Source organism: Rhinolophus hipposideros (assembly GCF_964194185.1).
Source record: "Rhinolophus hipposideros genome assembly, chromosome: 10".
NCBI lineage: Eukaryota > Metazoa > Chordata > Mammalia > Chiroptera > Rhinolophidae > Rhinolophus > Rhinolophus hipposideros.
The window spans coordinates 22,313,813-22,338,846 of record NC_138056.1 but is presented as its reverse complement, the minus strand read 5'-3'; the positions used below and the strand labels follow the sequence as shown (position 1 = coordinate 22,338,846).

Below are 25,034 nucleotides of genomic sequence, written 5' to 3'. Positions count from 1 at the left end.
AGTAATAGAGCAACTAAAATTTCCCTAATTAAGAATGGATGGATAGAAAGAATTGAAGTAAAAGGAAAACTAGTAGGAAAGCCTCAGTCCCCGAGTGTAAAAGCATTAAGAAAGATTACGAGTGATAATAGAAGCTTTAATATAATGGGAATTTGGTTTACGGTAAAATTTTCATTTCATATTGGAACTATAGGTGGTGATTTATTTCTTAAGTAAATAAGAAACATGCCTGAAGAATATGTGAATGGCATTGAATGATTGAAGATTAACAGCTAGAAGTAGTTAAGGCCTGGGTTAAAATCACTTTTTTGTAAGTTTCATGAGTCACAATCACTGTAAATGCTAAATGGTAATTCTTATGAAGTTACCTGGGGCAAAAATAATATCCTTCACAATGCCAGCTTTCACAACACAGCATGGTTTTAACAATGTCATTCTAGGCTCGGAAGGGAAATCAGCAACTTGAAGTGAGAGTTCAATTTTGCTTTCTGGATAAAAAATGGCCAAAGAGAAATTACAATAGGTTCTTAAACTCAGGAAAATGAGAGAAGACGCCTTTTTCAGAAAATTTCTATAAAAAGGACTCACGGATTGCTGATAGAACATTGATAAATGTAGATCAAAATGAGTTAATTCATTCCATTGTGTGATAAAATCACTAGAGATGCCATGCAATTAAATTAACTGCAATAATTGCTAAAAACAAGGGAATTTAAAAGGCAGAATTATACCTGACATCCTGTAAAATGGCTTTAAAAGTGCTGTTGGAAAGTGTCACTTAGGTACAAAGCCCTTAGAGATATGAATTTAAAACAGAATCAACACATTTCTAAGTTACATGACACAGGTTATCAAGATCCCATATCCGTGAAAAACTACTTGAACAAAGTGGAAAGGCAGAAATATGCAGGTTTCTCAGTGTGTATAAGTTCTTCTCAAGAATTGGAGAGGGAGATAGGGAAATAATTGCTTCTTTAATAATATCTTAATATTCTAACATTTTGATGTTAATCATCTCTATAAATAGTTACAATGTTTTATTAAACAGAGTTTTAGTAAAATGTCAGAGACTATACTTGAAATTGACATAAGGAATGAAAACAGATAAATCAAGCTGAAAATGTCGCTATGTACATTATCATGAACAATGTAAAAACTTACCAATCCAATGCATAGACTTGCCTTTGCGGAGAGGTATTTGCTCATCCAGGCTGGGCAAATGCCACAGAATTTAGAGCCAAAGGCCTAAGACAAATTCCCCCCTCTACCACTCAATGGCATTGCACAGGTTAACCTTACTGAACCTAGTATTTTCATTTGTAACATGGGTGCTTATTCGAAAAACAAACATTTCTGATAATCTACTACTAAATGTGGGCATGGGGCGATGGAAATTGATAGGACATGGCTGTGGTTCTCCAGAAGCTTGTATTGTTTGGAAGATGGTGATAACACTGCCATCACAGGATTGTTGAGAAGTTGATTAGACGAGTGAAAGTGTTTGCTAAACTACAGATTTTATGCTATTATTAAATATAATTAGTGAATAAAATGATTAAGTATATTAATAGGAAGACTCATTAAAAAAAATTAAAGACATTCAACAGATACCAGATAAGCTTGCTTTCTTTCTCCTTCCTTCCGTCCTTCCTTCCTTCCTTCTTTCCTTTAATTTTATTCTTCCCAATCCCTTCGTGATGTAATATATTACTGACTTGTTTATTTGTAACTCCCCCTCCCACTTCTGTTCCAAAAAGGGATTTAAGACTTTTCCAGTCCTATTTCATTAACTACATGACCAATTATACCCATAATATAAAAGCTAATATGACATTCATTCTTCCCGGGCGCAATTCTCTCCCAGTGAAATTGGAGAAGAAAGTGAGGCTGACATTTGATTTTATTCCTGATACCTATGTGCTTTAATATTGCCAGGATGCCAAGAGTCATTCATTCAACATCTGTTGACATCTCCTTACTATCCTAGGTTTGCAGCAATATCATTTGAAGGGTAAAGATTGCTCACTGGGTGTTGGGCAGGAACAGTCAGTGCCCTGGGGATGTCGACTCCATTCTCTCACTGGTATCCTTCTTGTGGTGTCTTTTGGATCGTTTATATCAAAGTGATAAGCTTATAGGTGGTCATCACTGCTTCAACTAGGGAGTCTTACATTTGACAACAACACAATAAGTGCCAACAACACAAATAAGTGCCTGCTTCAAGAGTCTGTCACACTAACATATTGTATTTCTTTGGGATAGCGTATTTTGCTTTTCATCCAGTTTTTACAAAATAATACAAGCCTAAATGAACATAAGATTTTCACACACACACTTTTTATATTTAGAGTATGGGAAATAAAAGTTTATTAATTAGAAGTTCAACTACACATGAGGAAAGAGAACAAATCTTAGCTAGCTAGTGAGTTCCAATCAGTGGTATTGAATGTTAAAGGTAATTGAAAGGGTGTACAACAGGTCACTATCTCTTTTCCTTATTTATATTAAAAGTGCTAGATAAAATTAAACCTGAAATCAACAATGAATATTTGAGAGACCAATGGAAAAATCTGTGGGTGATTTTAAAATACATTGTTCTAAATGAATGATGGCTTGATGGATAACCTCAAGAAAGTAAAAAAGTATGACTGAGAGCCATCGGTAAACACAATTGAAAGAATAAAAGAAACTAGGTTAGTCACAAATCACATGTGTATTTTATTTGTAATTTAAAGGGTTTATTTTTAAGGCCATTTTTGAGTTGGAGATTTCCACTTTACTCACTAGCTTTCAAACCTGACATACAGCTGTACCATAAATCTAAAAAAAAAAAAAAAAAAAAAAAAAAACGAAAAAGACCCCTTGGTTTCACTTGCAAAGATGTGCCCCTTATTGCAATAAAAAGTGTCAGGTAGGAAAATAAAAGGTACTTAGAAAAATGAAGTGCAGAGGGTTTATTGAGTGATCTCGGTACGTTTTTTTCCTTGGGAAATTTAACATCTGAATTTCATTTTCGTCATTTGTAAAATGGGGATAATAATACCTTCAAGGGTTATTATAAGAACTGGATGTAATGTACTGTATTGACCGGTGCTTCTCATAGTGCACAGGTTCCTAAAAGTAGAGACTGCTATGATTACAATTACACCTGCCCTACAATGGCTGCCATTCTAACGACATGAATACATGCCTTTTACCCTCATAACTTGTAACTACTTCTAAATCAGAAAGTTTCAAGATCACAGAGGAGATTAATACAGCGTTGATGATAAGAATGGGCTTGTTTATTCTCCAGCTTCTCAAGGCCAACAATGAAAAACTTGTAGAAGCTTATACAAGGAGGTAGTAAATGGAGAAAAACTGTTATTTTTCTTAAGTCAGGTTTATTTCATTTTCAGGAAATATACTTTGAAACAATAAAGTAACGCAATCAGATATCTGTGAAAGAGATGAACACTGCTTATAACCGTAAAAGAAGACCTATTTCAGTGATTATCCTCTAAAATATGATGATTCGGCTTTTTTGAGCTTTTCAGTGGGGGCCCGCTCTAAACTCTTTGGAACGTACTTTTTCCTCCTAATGCCACCTTTGGGCCTTTGTCCCCTTGTTGCCTTGCCTTTCCTTGGGGCTCACTCCAAACTCTCTGGAGTGTATTGTACCATTAATAATGGCCCTTGAGCCACTGCTTTCTGCCGGGGCCTGCTTCTATTTCTCTGAAGTGTACTTTTTTCTTCTAATAAACTGTTCTTTCACTACTTAAAAAAAAAAAAAGTGATGATTCACTGATTATAGATTACAGATCGATGGAATGAAAACCAAATTCCCTTTCTCTTGTAGTCCTGCTTTAAAGCATCATGGTGGAAGAATTTGAATTGCTTCTCGAAAAGTGCTATCATTGTTACCAGCCCCATATATGACCACCTTGACTAGAATTGTTGATGAGACATAGCAGTTTTATCAAAAGCACTTGAGCAAATTGAAACATAAAATGAAATTTTCCTTCAGATTATGATTGCCTTTCTGAATTGGGACACTCTAGGGAACTAGATTATTTTGAGGTACCTCTCATAAAAGAGAGCTGGGTGGGACCAAATGGCTTTAATATCATTTGCGAAACAAATGACAGACTCTTAACTAAAATATGTTAATCCCTTATTTAATCTGAGAGTGAGTGGAATGTCCTGTACTTAATGAAATAAAAGTGTTTGATCTAGATCTCTTACCAGTTTAATTCTTCATTCATAACCAACCCTTCCCCTCTTATTTAAAGAAGGAATAATTGAGAGAACAACAGTCACGAGTCACGAGGGTGTGTGAAGAATGCCCACTGCCCCTTTCCACAAATATGCACTGAACAGCCATGAGCCAGACACGGAGAATAAGCCAGCCCTCCCCAAGCTGGATCTGTATTCACCTTTAGACCCCAGCTCCTAGCAATCACATGGTAGAGATCATATTCTCCTTTACATTAAAAAAAAAAAATTAAGTAGTAGCCTTCCACCAGCTATTCCCCCACCTTGATTTCAGGCTTTGCAAATCTTTTCTGCATTTCCAGTGGTGAAAACACATACAATCGGAGAAGTGCTTTAGTATAGTTTATATGACTGACTTGTATGACAATTACCTTGCAGATGAGGAAGTGAGGGGTGTTTAGGAAAGGAAGTTCAGAGTTGGACCTCATTCTTAGTATATGACACACTGTGGTGAGACCTTTACATACTTTCTCTTAAATTCTACGTATTTATTATTCCTATCTGAGCTTCAATTTTCTCATCGAAAAAAGTGAAGCTTTTTTATCTAAAATAGCACCTACCTCAAAACACTCTTAGGAGGATTAAATGAGACTTATAGAAAGGAGGGTAATTAACATTTATCAAAGACCTACTACAGGTCAAGTACTGTGGTTTATTGTTTCACATACTTTATCTCATTCATTATCACCATTTTAAAAATGAGGTGAGGCAGAAGTGACCCAAACTATATTCCCTCTGTGGAAGAACCTCCACCAAGAACCCAGAAAACGGGTATTAAATATTGAGTATTTACAATGTGTCAGGCATTTTTCTTGGTTGTAGTGACAGACGTCTGTCTCAGGGAGATTTTTGGCAGAAGCATCTAGAAAAGGTTTGGGAGTTGGGGGAGGGTAATGACTTATAGGGAAGAAAAATCAATAGCATTGTTTTGGGCATTAGTAGGTTTAAGATAGCAATTAGACATCCAAATGGTGATAGAAAGTGGGCAGATAAGTGTGGATTGTAGAAGAGGTCTGGGCTAGAGATAAAACACTGTGAGTCATCAGTATGTAGATAATATTTAAAGCTATGGCACTGCATGAAAGTTCCTAGGAAAAAAGATGAAGAGCCTGGGTACCAACGGAGAGCCCTGAGGGCCTCCAACGGTTAGAAGTCTGATAGAGAAATATTCAAGAAAAGAATCATAAAAGTGAGCGATGAGGTAAGCAGAGAAGCACGAATCTGGTGTCACAGAAGCCTAGAGGAACATGTTTCAAGGAGTGAGTAATCACTACTAATGCTCCTGTAAAGTCACATAAAATAGAGAGAACGGATCACTAGTTTTGGCAAGAACAAGGAAGTGCTCATTCCATAATTAAGTGGAAAATTTTCAATGAATTCTAGTATCACCAGCAACTCTGAAGAGTAAGAGGAATTCCTCTGGGAGTGTATGCTAAAAAGGGAATTCATTTAAAGGGAAATATGTTGCTGTCATGAATTTTTAAATAAACATAAAAATATTCATTATAAAATTTTATTCCACTACAGTGTTGTTTAAAATTACGAGAATTGAAGCAAATGTCAGCCAATATCAGATGAGATTCAGGGCGATCATCTGTAGAGCATTTAGTGGCAACTTAATGGCATCACGGAAATTTTCAATTCATTTAAAAATACAGTCAAGTTTCATTTACGTATAACAATAATTAAGATAAGCTTTGTCTCTGTATATAAACTCCCATTTGGCTTATGCAATTCCATTTTCTCCAACTGGAAGCTGTGTAGGATCCAGTCCTACTTTCTTCATTGATACAGCAATATCAAACAAATAGTCGTAACACTCACACCTAAGAAGGAAAAAGCAAAAAGAACTAAAGGTGTTTAGTGAAACAGAGTTCTCTAATAATTACATTTCTCCTCCCCATTAAGTTAACCCTGTTTCCAGCACATTCTTTTTCTCAATTGTAGGCCAAAATTTCTTACTTTCCCCCCAACATTATTAAAACATGGAATGGAATCCTATTGAATCATGCAACCATATTATATATTTCTCAGGATATAAGAGGGAGTTTAAAATATACTACTAACATAAATTTAAATTTTTTACTATGTGTCACTTTTTGAAATAAATGTAACAAATCATTACATAACTTGGGTTAGCTTTATATTCCCTTCGGCCTTAACCTCCCAGAACTAGACCTGTATCTTTTTCTTTGTATCAAAGTGCATAGCACCTTGCCAAATAATAGCTTATTCAATAAATGTTTCTTAATTACTGAATACCCAATACAAGTCAAATATCTAGAAATAGTAATGACAAACCATTTAAATTTAAACCAATCTGACCAATAACACACACAAAAAATCACACTTCATTAACAATCATAAGACATATTTTAATCTCTTTTACATTTAGAGTGTGGTGACTTGTCCCAAATGTTCTCTGATTTAAACTTACATGGTTTTAGCCTTCTCCCATGTTTCTCCCCAGACATAGACTCCATGACGTCTGACCAGTACTGCACAGGAGTCTGGGTATTCATTCATTGCACGAGCCATTCGTTCTTTGAGGTCTTTCTCCTCCGGTGTATTCTCAATAATGGGTACCACCAACACATCATCATATCTACAAGATAAACAAGCCATTTTTTCCCCATGAAAACAAATAAAAGTATACACTTGTAAAATTTATAATTTTTTCAAGCAACCAGACATTCTCTTTATATCTGGAAAGCTACTCCAAATAGTGAACAAGATGTTGCATGTTATTCTGTGTATCTTGAACAAATATCTGTATCAAAAGACGCCTTGGGAATTTGGCAGGCATTATTCTAATCCTAAGTATAAGTGGCAGAAATCTGTACAGGATACCAAAACCTAACAAAGAAATTATCAAGATCATACAAGTATTTCCTTGAAGCAGAGACAATCATATTTTTAGCAGGAGATGGGAAATGATGTATCTCAGAATCAGAACTGTAGGAAGGATTAACAATTGAACTTCTAATTAAGAAGAAATTTTCCAATGATACAAAATCATTTTACTTCATCTCTGCAGGACCCCAAAGGTCAAGTAAATAAATACAAGGGTGATTTGTGGCACTGGGTTAGCAAGAAACCTCTGGAGATAACTATTAAAGGTATGATAGTTTTCAGAACATTCTTAAATCTGTATCTTTAGAACTTCTTTTATTTCCAACCGTTTTAGTAAACATATGTGACAAAATCAGAATATGTGTGTTCCGTTTTGTTCGTGTAATAACATTCAAGCAAAACACTTAATTACTGGTAAAGAGTAAGTCTATCCCTGAGGTTATTTATAACCCGTCAAAACTCAGACATGTTTTCCTTTATACAGGACAATCTCTTGCTTCGGTAATATAATATCTGCTTTTTCACTCCCTTTGTAATAGCTACACCAACACTCCAAAAATTCTAGCTGAAGTATTATCAGAAATTACTACGTTAGGGCAGGTACAGGCTAAGTAGCTGTCCTGTGTAACGTGGCCAACCATTACATTAACGTATGGAGTTGCTCATTATTTCACTTAAGTAAAATAGAGATAATTATAAAATATTCTTATATATGGAAGGAATGAATGGCTAATCTAAAATTTGTCCTAATATTGGCCAGGAGAACCACAAACTTATATTTTCCTATAGCATATAATGACTAGTCAGACATATTTTCAAGTGGCAAAATAATTTCACAAAAAAATAAGACCTCAAAACTAATTCAATTCAAGCTACCCATTTTACAGATAGGACACTAATAAGTTAAATGAGGAATAAAGCCAGGATAGTCCTTTGGCCATCGAACAGCGTTCTTTTCACTCTACCATATGCATGTTGCTTCCAAAAGGGAGGACAATTATATTTAAATATGGTAACTTCCTCTGGTAAGAATTAAGCATTTGAAAGGTGTTTTTTTTCTGAAGATGGACTTAAAAAAATAAAATAGAGAATATCAAAACACTCCTTTCTTACTTCATCCAGCCTTTACTATCCCTTCTTTTGAAAACTGGACTCAAGATTTTCCCCAAACTCTTATAAAATATTACTGCCCCTGAGCTATAATAACATCACTGCCCCTGAGCCATTACTGATTTCCCAGCCAGGCTCAAACAGAATCTCAAAGGACATCTCAAAATAGATTGTATTTTTCAAATTCTGAAACATTCAAAATAATATACCAAATGTATAAGTTACAATGAATAAGACATGACATCTTTTCATTCATGTCCTTTTTATCTCACAAAATTCCAAAGCTCTCTACTGTGCTGTTTCTCTACCCATCCTTTTACATGTTCTTCTGAGCTATTTTTATTTTTTCACCAAAGCAATCAAATGCTGATAAAATTGGTATCATACATAATGCCTTTCCTTCAAGGCCCAGATGTGGAAAAGGCAACATGGGACTATACTTTCTTTACGATGTCCTCTTTCATAATATAAATATTTAACTTTTGTAAATAGGTATTTCACAGGACTGAGGAATGCTTTAGGCACACAATAAATATTAACTATAATCAAATCAAATTAATTCTCAGCACGCTAGTTTAAACACGTCCATTCTATTACATGCAGTAAGACATTGCTGTAAGAACACTTTACAAAAACTGGCACCCTTTTCCTCTGTACAAGGCCCTTCAGGAAATCAGGAAGGGAGAAGACTCAGGAGTAAAAATGCCGATACATTCAAATGAAATGCTCTGCTTATACCTGAGCACCGAGAACATGTTTCTTCACATCGCTATCGTCTAGATTGATGAATAATTACTGCTTCTTTGTGGGCTGGTGGATTTATTTGATTTTATCCAGACCTTTGTTGTATACTATCTATGCCACTTTCCACAAAGAAAAAACTATAAAAATATAGATATCTACTTACATTGAAATAATGATAAAACTTTTACAAATATGAAAATATTCTAGAAATACTAACTTAAATCAAAATGAAGTAAAGACTTTAGTCAGGTCTGAAATTTCCTTCAGACAAAGTGAAGGTGGGGAGCTCTTGTTCTTTGGGTGCTTTAATACGGGGACATAATCTTTCCTTTGCTGTAGATGTCTCAGCCAAGGTTTTTTCATTTTGCTCTGACAAACATTTCATTATTTATGTTGCTAATGATTTACCAAGGCTGGGGTGAAAGTGGGGGAGGAAGAGGGGAGGCATCTGAGTTGTAACTGAGAATAGATCGGAGTATAAAATTAGGTGGGGTATTACTTAGCTTAGATCTCACAACAGTCCATAAAATGCATTTAAAAAACCCATAGTCTGTTTATCAGAAGAAGGAAAAATACTTTTCAAATTATTTAAGCAAAAACAGAAAAAGACAATACCTATAATACCCTCCCGAGGTACATTTCCTTATTCCTTTTATCATCTCTTGATGTGTAATTTTAAACTCCCGTCCTGGAAAGAGAAGGGTGGCCATGACAGCAGCTTTAGAGTGGGTATGAATCACTGCGCCTGCTCCTGGAGGAGGAAGAAAAAAGCCACATGCTCAGTGAAAACTAAATTATACCTTTTAAAGGAAAACAAATAATACACACACACATATTTATATACGGTTAGGGACTTGTTTTTCTTGGCATGGAATAAGCAATTGGCAGTTGGTAGGAGAGAGGTATGAAGAGAGAAATACTAATAGAGTTGGAAAGCTAAAAAATGAAACTTTATCCAGCATCAGGACACTTCACAATATTTTACACGTGCCCATGAAATATCTTTTAGATGGTCTGAAGTATGGCCATAATAATCATGGAGGCACTGGGCAAACGCCCTTTATATATGTTATCTCTGCATCATCTCAGCAATCTTAGAGGTAATTCTACCTCCCCCATTTAATAGTTAATAGAAGCTCAGAGATGTTAAATAAGTTGTCCATGGTCCACAGACAGTAGTGGCAGAACCTGAATTTGAACCCAGGTCAGTCTGACCCTTAATTACCAAGTCAGGCTTCAGAGCGCAGACCATATCTTGGTAGCATGAGGGATGGTAGGGATTTTAAGGTATAGATGTAATGAGTTTACCTAAAAAGGATTTGTATGCTATAAAATTCAGTAATGGCTCTTTTTGCAACTGGAAGTTTATTTAGCTTTATGCTGGGAAAGGTCCTTCATGCTATTAGAATCTGTTCCTGAAGTTTTATCATTTTCAGCAGTCACTGATAATTTCCTGGAACAGAACATAGCATAATTACTTACTCAATATTGATTTCATTCAGTGGTTATAATAAAGCATGCTGCTAATGACTTTATTGCTATGGCTGAGCCAGTACTTCAGTTATACTTTCTATTTTCACATTGCCTCCTAGGTTCAACCTTTCTAGGCTGGTTTTCTTCCACAATTTCTGGGAATCAAGACTCCTTCTTTTTATCACACCGCCAATTTTTCAAAAAGAGAGGACCCCTCCCACTGAAGTGAAGAAAAGGTCATGATTCTCCCTCATCTGTAAACTGATTTACTTCTACTACAAGTTCCCAGAGGTATAACTCTAAACTAAGAGCAGGAATCTGACTGTAAACATATTTAGTCAGTCACTTTGGCAATCTTAATGGAGTCAGACTGACCTAGGTTGGAATTCTGGCCCCTGTACTCACCAGCTGTTTAATTTGGGAGTATCTTCCCAGAGCTCTGTCCTCTCCTATGTAAAATGGACCTTCCACACAGGATGATGTGAGGACTCAATAGGTTAACATATTTAAAGTTCTTGTACATAGTAGGTATGCAAGAAATGTTAACAACAACAATAATTATTATTATTTAGGAGAGCCTACTCTGCAAATATTCTTTATGTCGAATATATTTTCTGCCTACCTCTCATTGTGTAAGCATTCATAAAAAGAGGAGTACACTGGCTTTTTTTTAACTTCTTAGAGGGTGGAGGTCCACTTATGTCCTGTTCATTGATGTCACAAACAAACATGTCTTCCGGCTATTTATAGAAGGCAGAAAAGAAAACAAGGCTTATACAATATCAATTAGAAATGTCGCCTTTTCATATATACATATATATATGTGTGTATATATACACATATATACACTCACACACATGGAGAGTGATAATATATATGTACATATATTCAACTCATATTTTAAATATTCGTATCATTATAGTTTCTCTCTCAAAATTTTTTAGCCATTTTGAGAACAATAATGTTTCCTATTAATAAAAATATTTTCAAGAGGGCTAAAGTATTTTCCTTTACAATTTGAAGAAAAAATTGATATGGAAAATTTAACATGTATATAATGACCCTGCTGTCATTTCATCAATTTAGCTTCTCAACTGTAATTTCATAACTATATTTCAGAGATACTATAGAAAGAAATCACCATTCTAAGATGGGTGTTACATTTTTTTTCACATTTCATAATATAAGAGTAAAAATATAGAGCAAAATTTTCTTATCCCCTGAGAAAGTTAACTGGCACTCAGAAACCATGGCAAATGAAATGAAATGAAAAACCCCAGTAATGCATGCATATTTCTGACTTATACATTTCATTTGCCAGGGTTTATTACAAACTACAGGGTCTATTACCAATGTTTTATGAATGAAGCATTTTATTAATTAGATAGAAGTTAAGTATTATGTGTTTGTTTTAACTAGATTTTCAGTATTATTCTAGCATTAATACAGAACGAGTCTTCTCAAAATTTTGAAATAAATTGAAATAGATTTGCTATTATTAAATAGGAGTCAGTTTGGTCCATTTGAGACCATAAGTCTGATTACTCTACTAGCCTGATAAAGACGGCGTTATAACACTGCAAAGTTATAATTCCCTGTTATTATGAATCAAAGTTGCACTATTCAATTTTGTCCTCTAGAGGTTAAATGAGAGTTCAAAACATACTCGATGCACAGAGGATACTTACTACCTTAAAAAAAGTTAACAGTTACTCAAAAAATGTTTGTTGATTATTTAAATGGTCACAATATTTAAATGGTTATTTAAATGGTCACAATATAACTACTCTTCAAAACTAGTATTTCTTTTAAAATGAATTCCATTTCACAAAACAATAGTCAAGTAGAGAAGAAAGACATTTGGGTTTAAGAAGAATCTCTTTACCGTACCCGAATCCGTTCCTTTTGCACTCCTGAAGGAGCAATGTAGATTTCATTGCTGGGAACACAAAATGCGGAAATTGGTATTTATTTCACTCTAACGTGCTTCTGCACAAAGAAAAAATATCCTTGCAGTCCAATCATTAATGTTCTTTATAAATCAAGTCATACGAGGAGCTGCTTGATTTAATTAATGGTACTAGTTATAGAAAGAATACCAAATATTTGAATGCCTTTGTAATACTGATGATACAGTAAAATGCTGATAGTTGCTGTTGTCTTCTATGTTTTCAGATATATTTCTTTATTTCTGTTTATGGGGCAAAAGCATTGGTAACCACGCTTTTATCTGGTTAGGAGAAATAAAATCTGAAAACACAAGTCTTTAGCATGAATTGTTAAGCATGAGCAAGCAGAGCTTATCCTAGTATATATGGCATACAGTTATTCCAATCAGGGGGAAATACGCTCACTAGAAGTATGTGTAGGTATCTGTCTTGCCAGGAATCAGGCAGGTTTAATTTTACTGTTTTAAATGCTCTTATTAGAAAACATGAAGTTTAGAGACCTCTGCTGGACAGTTTATTAAATCATTACAGCATTAACACTAGGCTACTTTTTGGGTGGAATGGTATGCTTCCTGTTTGAAAAAACACATCTATCTTGTGAAAATATTGGTTAATAAACCTAAAACAATTACAAAAAGTTAAAAATATAAAAAGAATGGCTACATCTGGAGATCTCCGTGCTGCAGAATGTCATGTTATACTCCACCACAAGGTGCTCTGAAATTTGATTTGGAAATCAATTTCAAAATCGTCTCTAAATTCTCTCCACCCTCAACAAAAGTCCTTTGGCTCATTCATCAGTTTCAGTTGCTGCCAGAGGGTATTAAAGAGCTGCCCCATGTAGGTAAAGGAAGGAAGTGCATGTGCATGCATGCTCCGGCTTCTGCCACTGAGGCACGGCCACAGGGCCACTGAGTAAATATCAACTGCTTCATAGTGAAAATGACGATGATAGCCTGTAGCGAACCAAGCTACCAAACTTGGGGTCACTAATAAACCTATAGACTTGGAACTGACAAAAATGTTAGGTGAAATAAAAGTTCCTTCAAGGGTGCAGTGGTAAATTAAGGTCTAGAAAATAAATGCTGGACCCGATAATGGGAGTGAAATCTAAAGCACAGTAAGTAACATTCAATCGTTTGTTTTCACAAAGTAGCTAGCGCTTTTGAGTTCTGTTGCATAAGAAAACGATAGAGTGACATTCCTCTAGAACCAGTGGGAATGAGTAGGGAATCATACTGTTAAAAAGGGCATTTTACCAATACCAGGGATCCAAATCTTTTGTCCTTGTGTAATATGGAAGAAACTCTAGAATCGTGTATGGTACGTGGTCCAATCACCTTCCCTGGTAAGTGGACTTGTAAGTCTTCTTATGTGGGAGAAATTTATGCAATCCTGGGAACAGACCCAAATAAAGTACAAAACAGTCTGCTAGTAAATAAAATCCATCTACAAAGAAGGAAAATCCAGGGTACTTATTCAGTTTACTTAAGTAATTTGGTACTCCAAATCTGCTTTATTACTGCCCTTGTAAAGTGGAAATTAGTTTAGACTTTGATCAACTTTGGGTAATTAAAAGATTAGGAAAATAGGTTTTGAAAAAATACATTCACACCTACAAAGAAGGAGGTCTCTGGAAAAAAAATACAAAAATGACAGAGTTTTTATGCTAGGAGGGAAACACGCCAAAGACTAAAAGTGAAGTAATTACTTGGTGCTGTAAGCCACAAACAAAAAGCATTTTGAATTTCAAGGTATTAAGTTTTGGAACTTATTTCTCTATTCTCCCTGCTCTTTCACTATGTGGTAAGCAGGGGACAAAACCCAAGAGTTCAGAATACATCTATTTTTACTTACTGTCTAGTCATTTTTAAAAAATCATTTAAATCTTACTATGCGTTAATTATTTTGTCTACGATATGGGTTCATTAACTTTAATTCTAATAGCATGCAAGAGGATTAGCATCTCTAACACATAAGAATATTACACTGCGGAAACAGGAAATGCTAAATGTAAATGGCAGGGACCTGCTAAGTATCCTAGAATTGCCTTCATTACTGTCATTTTCTTGGTCCTCTGTTTCCTCCTTCTGATTTAACTCTTATATGTGACTTACGCTCTCTTTTATATACATCTTTCGGTACTATATGTCAGTAACACAAGCTGAAATGGTATCAGCCAAACCAGGGAATCAGTAAATAATTTTATATTTCCAAAGAGTTTATTGTCAGTATTATTCTGGAAACATAATTAATCATGGGGTTTCTACTTCATTCCAAATTTATTTGCTCTAAGCATCAAAGAAAACCAAACTTTCACTAATAACATGAGAATAATATTGCTGATAAAGTATTTGATGTGGGCTTATGAACTCATTTAAATATCAGAGAGAAAAAAATCCATATTTTACTACAAGTTACCCATTTTACTGTGTAAAACACCAATTTAATAAGATTCCAAATACAGTGCCATAAAATTGTGGCTGTTTCCACCAGTGACCTCCAGGAGGAGCTCCTTACCCATTAAGAATCTAAGGAAAAAGCATTTTACATGCAGGATACAACTGTCCTGTACATTGATTGTAGTGCAGTACAAGCCATTTAATTTAAAAGGTGACAAGTGAGTTTTTTAGGGTGACCACACCCATTTCAGTATATAGATTAGTAAAATTCTTTTAGAAAGAACATAGTATTTTATGTCTTTATGATTAAAAAAAATTCTCTCTTGAGATCTGCAATGGCCCCTTCTATTTTCAGCTTCGCTGCTTTTTCTTTTCTTTTATAAAGAGCCAGTTAAAAATGGTTATTTAAACTCAGTTTGGTAGGAAGTTATATTTTGTACATACACAAACTATTTCTGCATGTGCAAACAAAAAGTTAACTAAAGGCAATGTTTAGAATATGACTTACTATAAATAAAACAGCTGAGAAACCGATACTGGGACTCAACTCTTAAATGGATTCAAAACAACAACAAATATTGTTTTCATAGGAGTTTGCTGGAAACAGGTCAACTCAAAAATTTTGGCAAAATAATGTGAAATCCTGCAAAATGCTGAGTTGACGCATTAGTACTGGTTTGACGGTAAGAGAAGAGAGCCATGGATGGATGGACAAGGTACCACATGGAATGTGACCTTTCCAGTGCATCCCTGTACACATAATTGTGACAGGTGTTGACTAAGGCCCCTCCTCTCATTTCCCACATTTCAATTAATATTTCCTGAGTTACTTGGTAATTTGAAGCAGATGAAATTACAATGGCATTATCCTGTGGTATGCTCTAAAATTCCTTTTGTTCCAAATGTTTTTTTTCACATTCCATTTCCTTTTACACAATATAGCGTCCTTGGGGGACATCACTATATATATACTCAATATTATATAAATATAGTAGTAACCCAATTTTTGTTAAAGAAAATGAATTAGGATAAAGAAATAAATCAAGCCCCTCAGTTTATACTCAGCCTCCAGACAATAGTATTCCAAAAACATTTCAAGAGAAAAAACACTTGAGAGAATGAAATTCCACAACCTCTGCTTTCACTGTAAGCTACTTATTTCTTCATCCTTTTGGAGGAGAGACACCGAATAAATCTAATGAACCAGTAAATACTATTCATTCCTTCTGTTTCAAGCCCAGTACCTGTTGCTTTGTCCTCTGAACAACATGGACCAGCAGCTGCTATGTCCATTAATAATGACACACGTGCATAGAGAGTCATATTGCTTTTCCTTTGACTCAATACGATGTAATTTTCAGGATTTCTGACGGCTAGTAATGAGTAGTTAAGTGACTTTAAAATATGTATGTGAACCTTTGAAACAAATCCGGTCTACCTACAGGGGACCCTTTACAATTCCAGACATAGGTATGAACATATTTGGCAGCATGTTATTTAACGTTAGTACTCCAAAGGCTGAGGACCAAGTTATTCTGATTAGAAATTGTGGCTCTTAAATCCTTAGGTTTTATTATATCTGCAACTTCTCTACACTTGTTCCACTCCGTTATGCAAATGCCTATTTCTCCAAGTAGAAATGAAAATACCTTCAGTATCACATAAAACTGTGCATCAGTTGTTCATTGGACGTAATGCATGCTAGGCCCTGTGTGGAGAATTCCTGGAAATGAAACCAGCCAGAAACTTACCCATGCTTCAAGCTAATGCCTCCTCCAGTCCCGGTGACCCAGCCCAAATGGTAGAACAGTTTGCAAAGCTCTGGAATCAGGTATCTGGGATGTTCCGTGTCCTTAAAAAGACAAGGGTTTTAAAAACACATCTTATTAAGTGATTATTCTAGCTGACATCTCTATGAAGCCAGTGTGAGGGAGCTTAAGAAAATCTACCATAGAGGACTGTGAAGGAGAAAACTATTATAACACATACTTTGTTTTTAATGTTTAGAAAGTGGATCTACTGTGCTAGTTGGCACCCTGGAATTATTCAGTATAGAGCCATGCAGTCCAACACAATTGAACAGGCTGCAAGAGCAAAGTGGGGAAATGCCTGGCATTTCTATCGAAATGGCTGAAATAAAATAGAATCTGGTGCTTAATGGAACATGCTTGTCATCCAGTAAATTTATTTACACAAAAACATCTCATTCAATTAAGGCATGATATGTATGATATACTATGATAGCTATTTGTTCATATTCTGTGTGTTGATTCAATTTTTTTTATTCTAAAAATGTCTTTTTCTCAAAATGAATGTATCGTTTTCTCTTATTACCAAAGCAACATATAGTCATTGTGGAATATAAAGTCAAGAAAATAACATAGAAAGCACTCACTCAGAAACAATCAATTAATACTTCCTGGGCCATTTCTATAAAGATGTGTGTGTACAGGAACACATATATGGTGTATTAAACCACCATATATGGTGGTATAAACCTCAAGCCTTATTTATTTACTTTTATTGAGGTAAAAATGACATAGAACACTATTTTAGTTTGAGGTGTACAACATGATTCATTATTTATATATGTATATAGTGAAATGATCAGCACAATAAGTATGTTTAAAATAAGGGCCTTATTTTTATATAACTCTAAGTTACTTCTTTAGAAAAAAAAGTTTTTCCATTCTTTTTTAAAGTTAAAATTAATGAAAACAAAAACAATAAATACCATGAATTCCATTTTTGCCAGGATGGAAACAACTGAAAATGCTGAATAAATCTGCTGAGCTGTCAAGAAAGTAACATCTCACAGGGGCCATAAAAGTAATGAGAGTAAGGTACTTGGGAAGGAAGTGTGCTCTAACACCATCATTTCCCCAAAGGTATTTCCAAAACTCCGATAACCTAGAGCTTCACTTCTGATAGCTATGCAAGCCACTAGAAAACGAGATAAAACTAGGGTGTGCTCAAAATGGGGCATCCATAGCTTGAGATGCCAAGGGACCGTACCCGCCAGGGGAAATCTACCCAGTGGGCAGAAAAGCACAGCAAGGAAGCTTGCCCATATAAATCTTGGCACTGGATAAAGGGGGAAAATATCTAAGTCCAAAGTTGGATTATTATTGAACAGACTGAATTTTCAGCTACTTTATACTGGATTTCTGAAATCACAGTGTTTTTCCAAATTCACTGTTAATATCTGACATATACATTTTAACTATAATAACATGATAATTTAATGGAGCAGACTTCAAAATATAAAATTAAAAACATGGGAACATGGAAATTTTTTAAAGTTCTGATTCAACACAGGCTTAGGAGTTAATGGACATAAAGTGAAATCCATTACTACCTCATTTTTTTGTTTACATGACTTTGGGTCTCAGTTTACTCACCCATAAAATGTGAACATTATGAGGATTAAAATGAGATGTAATGGATATAAAGCAGCCAGCACAATGTGTGACACAATGTCAGTTTTCCTTCCCATTTTAAAGAGTAAAAATTCTTGAATTAACGTTAATGGTAAAGCTATAGTGGTTTTTCTGATATCTGTTCTTACAAAATCCACCCAAGTTATCCGTACCCTGTATAATTTGCTATTTCCTTTCCTAGGGCTATAAATGATATTTAATTATATATTAAAGTACAGCTAATGAGAAGACTCCTGCAGTTTTCCAATCCTTAAAACCATCAATTTGCACAGCAAGTTGCAAGCATTATAGAAAATGGTCTGTTATTATGGGTCTCCCTTTGCCCTTTTTGTTCTTTCCAGCACTGAGGTATTGTAGCAATTAGTCAGCTTCATGCTACAGAAATAACAGTGGTAAGGCGGCCATTGCTAACAAAATTTCATTCAAGCATTCAAACCCACAAAATTACAATTTCAAGAAAAATAATCACTTAGCAGCGGGAACCAATAGAGACATTTGGTAAAAATCCAGTCATTCACATTATCCAGAGTAAAAATCTGAATAGATATTTTTAACAAGAATTGACAGAAAGTAAAGGTTTAGTTAGCATTTAGTTAGGAATGATAATTCCCATGAATGTCAATAACACTACTTGTCTATTATTGTTACATCTCGTTTTCAATTAGAATAAGAATTTTGAAAGATGTTATCTAAAGATGGGTTATAATCAACTGCTTACAGTCGAGATTCTACTACAAGTGATGGAGAAATGGTTAACAGTATACAGTATTTTGTATACAGTATATAATAAAAACATTAAAGTTTAAAAAGTTTTTGAATTGGTACTTTATTTTTCCAATTTTTCAATCTACTTTTTAAGGAAATCAGCCTCAATTGTCAGTGAGATACCCACTCATGACCAACCATGGCTCTAATCTCTTCCTCTACCCTTTCTTTCAATATAGGCATAATAGAGGCATGTATCGCTCAGACAAGACGTTTTCCTGGATTGTAATACAAACATAAAATTAACATGTGTCAAAGATATTATTTAACCCATCAATTAATGAGGGAACCAGAAATATGTTACAACTGGTTCCAAAGAGAATTCAAAACAAACACATACCCATATAAGCAATCAGGAATCCTGGATTTACAAATACTGTAAAACCGGACAATATCCATCAGGCAGCAATAGGTGAATCTTCGTAACACAACTTGCATTTTTATGAACAATATCCATCTGCATTACTGTCAGTATTCCACAATTTACAGAGTTGTGAAATAGTTCAAAGATAGTCCCCAGACACCTAGTAGTTTTTTTGGCTCATTTCAGTCTTTCACAATTTTTCCTGACACTGGCCTCAGGAAGGGACTGGATGCAGACGTAGCAACGTCGTCAGCATTTAATCTGTCTTTGTTTCCTGTTTCTTTCTGTACATCCGTTTCACTCTCCTCTCTGTGCATATTGGTTTTTTTTTTGCAACTTCACCTCTATTCAAAGGCCTAATTCTCCGTTCTCCCTTCACCACACTTCATTATTAGTCAAGCACCACCTAGAAATCGGAAGATCCTAAGGAAAGTCAGTGACCCTTTCTGGGTATCCGTTTCCTGGTACAACTAATCATCTGGATAAGTGATTCTCAGACTTCTGAATTTGATGACCAGAAGTTTTTGTTGTTATTTTTTTAAAAAATTTTAGAAACTTACATAAGTTTGCCAAGTTACAATATTAATTATATTTAACAACTACTATTGCCTTCTTCAAAAAATAAAGTACATTTTTAACATAAAAAGAGTAGGAAGGATAATCTCAGAATAAAAGGTAATCTTTTGAATGTAATTAACTTTGCAAAATTAACGTTTTCACTGTCCTTATATTGCAGAAGTCGAGTAAAAACTTTCAGAGACTGACATTTGGGGGAGGGTTAAGGTTATCTTTTCCTATTTGATCTCCTTAACTACAATTCCTCCTTCTTCTTCTCCAGCTACCATTCACTCTATTAGTACTAAAACGATATACTTTGATCACTGACTCCATTGTTCACAACATCGTATGCCCAAATACCACCTCCTTGGTCTGTTAAGTCCTGTTTTCTTGCCATAATTTAAATATTTCTTTTCATGTTTTTACATAAGTCTTTCAATTCTATTCAACCTACTAGTGGACGTCAACCACCAGGATGGCTCTTAACCATCCGCTGGTATTTACACCAGGACATACAGTCCCTTCCCACACTGTACCGGGGTTGGTCTGTATGACCCACAGACTATTGTAGAAGTGACAGTAGGTCACTTCTGAGATTGGGCTATAAGACGAAAGCTTCCACCTTGGTTGTTCTCTCTCTCAGATCACTTGGTCCGGGGAAAGCCAGCTGCTCAAGATGTTCCGCTAGCCAATGCAGAAGGCCATGAGGTGAAGAACTGAGCCTGTGGCCCACCATCAGTGAGGGGTGGAGGCCTGCCAACAACTCTGTGAGTGACCTGGAAGCTCACTCCAGCTACAGTCAAGCCTTGAGGTAAGTGTAGCTCCAGCTGACAGCGTGACTGCCAGCTCATGAGAGACCCTGAGCCAGAACCTGGAGCTCGGCTCTCCGGGATTCCTAATTTTCAGAAACTGTGTGAGACAATAAATGTTTGTTTTAAGCTTAAGTTTTGGGATACTTGTTATGCAGCAATAGGTGACTAAGACATATTTTCTGGCCAGCCAAGAATACGTTTTGTTTCTTGGCACGGCTATTGTTCATCTGCATGTCCAATGGTCCCAACTGTAGCTGTCAAACTCCTGCTTGTCAGCCCTTACACCAGGCTCTCTGCCCACTTCACCTGTGATTCCTTTTCTCCATCACAGCAGGAAGTGATCACTCTTTCCTTGAACTCTGTGCCACGGCATTTGCTCTATGTACCTTTCTTCTGGTATTTATTATAGAGCCCTCTCATTCATTCATTCAGCAACTTATACTGAAGGCCCTGAAGAAATGAATAAAAGCCTTATCCTGGAGGACCTCATAGTCTAGTAAAGAAGTTAACAGTTATGAAACGACAAAGCAATGTGTAATACAAGACAGTCCAGGGCATTACAGGGGCAGAAGCTACAGGTGGAAGGGAGCAGAAGTTAAGAAAAACTTCATAGAGGGGGGGATGGCTGAGCTGTCTTAATGAAGGACAGTGGTAATATGCCAGGTAGGTTAAGAGGAAAAAGGGCATTTCAGAGAGAACGCTCAGTAGTTGGAACAGGTTATAAATTAGGTTCTTGGAGATGGAGGGGAAAGAGAGGCAGAGTATAGAGGCTCTTTCATGCCAGGCACAAGAGTTTGGACTTCACAGATGACCGAAAACCATTGAGCAGTTTTAAATAGAAGACGACATGATCAGATCTTGTTTCTGGAACATTTCTACAGTGACAGTGGGGAGAAGAGGATGAAGGGTGGTGACCACGGAAGTAAAAGACCAGGCCAGTAAGAAGGCTGTGCAGAGTTTCAAAAGAAAATTGCAAGGGAGTGATGGTGGCGATGAACTCAAATGACATTTTAGAAGTTAAAAAAAGAAGGATGAACTTTGGGTGAGAAAATTAAGCGGAAGGCTTCAAGGACTTCCAAGTGTTAAGTTAGCTGGGTAGCTAAGTGGATAGTGATGCCATTCACTGGCAGGTGAGTCATCAATATTTATTGAGTACTTACTATTGGCAAAGCACTTCCTGGAAATTCAGCCGTGAACAAGACCAAGTCCTTGCTCTAAAGGAATTTACACTGTAGGGGATAGTTTTTTATAAAGTGAACAGAAGAACAAATATAAAATTAATTGTAATAAGTCGGGGGAAAAACCCCAGCAGACATAAGAGAAAAATAGCAGAGATCGACTTTGATTATGGTGGTTAAGGAAGGCCTCTCAGAGCAGGTGACCTTTAAAGTCTAACAGATGTGAAAAAAACAGTATGTAATGAATGAGTATGTGTGCACAAACAGTTGTGCTGGGGAGAGGCAAGCACTCCAGGCAGAGGAAAGAGCAGCTGTGAAGGCCCTGCAGTGAGAAAGTGCTTGTGGAGCTTAAGGAATAGAGACCGGTTGGCTAGAGCAGTGATGAAGGGTTGAGTGGTAGCCTATGAGTAGGGGCCAGATAGGGGCTTGAAAGTCATGCTGATGAGAACAGTCCTGCCAGAAAGGGAATTGATTCATGGTAAGAGAGACAGGGAGAGGGAGAGAAACAACTTCGGAAGGTGAGGGGATGGATCCTGAGCATAGGTGGAAGGATTAGCTTCTTCCATTTTGTGAAATAAGATGGGTTCAAGTTTAGGCAGATCTGCGGGTCTTGTGGTATGAAAGTGAGGAAGTTCATATTTAATGATTCCTGTTCGCTTAAGTATAAATAAAGTCATCAGATGAGTCAGAGTGCGGGGACAGAGTATGAGAGCTTTGGAAAGACAATAAAAGGTATCAACTAGTCATCTCCGGGCGCAGGACAGTGAACTACGTACCAGGGAAACAGAGGGTTGTTGGGCGTGTTAAGTGCCAATTTGAGGTTGAAATTTTGAATGTGAAGTGAGGCCGTGGAGCACAGTTGTATAATTTTCTCTAGCAACGTTTAGCTGCACAGTGCAATTACAAAGAGGATGGATAGTAGGGTTCATCTTGGGTTGGGGTTTTGCTAGGCTAACTATATTTGTAAATGAGGTCAACTGTAACTTTAAGTAAAACTGTTTCAAGAGACTGGGTATGGAAGCCAGATTGAAGTGGGTTAAGAAGTGAATGAAACTTAGAGGCCGAGCATTCTAAGAACTCTTTCAGTAGGGCTGTTATGAAGAGCTGGAAAGGGAAATAAAAGGGAAAACTGGTTAATAGTCTTCTTTCACATGTCAGGAGGTAAAATTAGGAAATAGGGAGATTAAAGGTACAGGAGAGCAAAGGCCTAGCTAATAGGTCAGTCTTTGTGGAGACAGAAGCTGGAATTAGAAAAACAGGGGAAGTATTTTATTTCCCTTAGACAGGAGGAAGAGTAAAAGCACAAGTAATATATAATACAATTGATATCAAGAATAGCTACACTCTCTTGAGCGCTTACTTTGTGCCAGGCACTATTCTGAAGGCTTTCTATGGACTTTACTTAATCCTTATTATTAAATGTATTATACTAAGGAAGGTTAATTTGTCCAAGACCACCCAGGTGGAGAAGCAACATTTGAACCCAGGCAGTCTGATTCGAGAGTTCTAGGTCCTTAACCTTTTCCATTATGATGTAGGTGGGAAGCAGGACTTGACACCTACTGGCTTCCATTTTCTTTGCTATTTTGGAGGCAAGGCCATCTGTGAAACAGGTCTGGGGTACAGGATGAGGGAAGACCGTCAGGTTTCAGGATAGCCACTTAGGGGAATGGGAATGGAAGCTTCCCCGAGGACTGCTGTGAGGTGCTCAGGGGCTAGCTGCAGAGGACATCAGAATACTTGAAGGGGGTCAGAACAGGTTCCCCCGCCCAAGATGTGCTACTTTGGCACGTTAATTATCCTGAGCTGAAGGCAACGGAGACCCTGTGGACTCAAAGAAACTTTTACCTCTCCCTTAAAGAACTTAAATTTGGAGTCTTGTCCATAAATTACCAGAAATAACTTTCCATGACCCATCCATAGGGCAAGGCACACTTCTAACGACTGAACGTCTGCTTTTCGTATCATCCTAAGAATGACCATCCTCCCCAAGGCGTCTTACCTCATCCTTGGCTCAGAATGTTCTACATACCTCATTTCACCTGTCTCTGAACCTGTCAGGTACGTGTGGTTCCCATACATACTATGTAATTAAATTTGGTTATTTTCTCTTATTAATTTCTCAAATTGATTTCATTATTAGACCAGCCAGAAAAAGAACCTGGAAAGCAACAACTTTCATCCTCTCCCACAACAAGTATGTCACAATAAGAATCTCTTGCATTTTATTAATTGATTGGGACCTTCAGCCCTCAGAAAGAACAAGGGCAGAGGAATAAGGGGGCTAATTCTCATCCCGGCCTCTTGGGCGGGGTTTCTCATGTTGTGTGACCACTGCTTGTCTAGTTTCCCTCTAGCCTCTAGGCCATCTCTCTTAACCACCCCTGTATCCCTGCCTTGCTTTACAACTCACACATCAAACGCTCTCCTCCTTATTTTCTCTTTTTGCCACGTCTGGATAGCCTAGTCCCGGGGACCAAGCGCCCCGGGCCTCGGCCTCACGTCGGCCCGCGGAGCGGCGGGGGCGGCGCGCAGGGATGGCGTGGGGACACGTCCGGTCCGGCCCCACCGCGCTGCCGCGCCCCACGGGCGTCCGGCCCCCCCAGGATACAGGGCACCGGCGGCCCCGCCCCTACCTGTGCGCCGCCTCGCCGCGAGCAACAGTCTCCGTCCGGAGCGCCACAGCCAGACATGGCCCGGACTGGGTGGCCCCCGCGGCCTTCTGTGTTTGCGCGGCTTGGCTCCCCGGCTTCCGCCTGGGCTAACGCGGCGGGGCCGCAGGTGCGATCAGGCTGCGCTGAGGGCAGCCCAGGGGCGGGGCGACACGGCGAAGGGCGGGCCTGGGAGGGCTTCGGGGACGGAGAGCCCGCCGCGCAGCCGCCAGACCGGGAGGCGGGCTCAACGAGGTTGGGGGCGGAGCTCGGGGGCCTCGTGACTCGGAGACTCCAGGCGCGGCTGGCGTCCATGGGCGTGGCCAACAGGGGGGCGGGGCTTGGGGGCCTCGTGACTCGGAGACTCCAGGCGCGGCTGGCGTCCATGGGCGTGGCCAACAGGGGGGCGGGGCTTGGGGGCCTCGTGACTCGGAGACTCCAGGCGCGGCTGGCGTCCATGGGCGTGGCCAACAGGGGGGCG

The 25,034-nt window shown here is 37.4% G+C and overlaps 1 protein-coding gene across 2 annotated transcripts; it reads right to left on the bottom strand.

The window, feature by feature from the left end:
* Positions 1–5,753: 5,753 nt before the first annotated feature.
* On the bottom strand, positions 5,754–24,769 carry APIP (APAF1 interacting protein). 2 transcript variants are annotated; one of them, XM_081062937.1, is made up of 7 exons: positions 24,539–24,769; positions 16,537–16,637; positions 12,325–12,373; positions 11,057–11,174; positions 9,577–9,712; positions 6,692–6,859; positions 5,754–6,080 (listed from the first exon to the last, which is right to left on the bottom strand). In XM_081062937.1, exons 1-7 carry the CDS (start codon positions 24,593–24,595, stop codon positions 5,981–5,983), a joined length of 729 nt encoding a protein of 242 aa, XP_080919063.1. In that variant the 5' UTR covers positions 24,596–24,769; the 3' UTR covers positions 5,754–5,980. The 2 variants fall into 2 exon arrangements, with proteins under 2 accessions (XP_080919063.1, XP_080919064.1); XM_081062938.1 differs by lacking the exon at positions 24,539–24,769 and adding an exon at positions 24,316–24,487.
* Positions 24,770–25,034: the final 265 nt, after the last annotated feature.

Coding starts and splice junctions, on each gene's coding strand:
- APIP (XM_081062937.1), bottom strand. CDS start 24,595: ATGTCTGGCTGTGGCGCTCCGGACGGAGACTGTTGCTCGCGGCGAGGC. Junction 16,638..24,538: donor CGCGGCGAGGCGGCGCACAG/GTAGGGGCGGGG, acceptor TGTCTTTTTAAG/GACACGGAACATCCCAGATA. Junction 6,860..9,576: donor ACCTCGGGAGGGTATTATAG/GTATTGTCTTTT, acceptor TTTATCTTGTAG/ATATGATGATGTGTTGGTGG.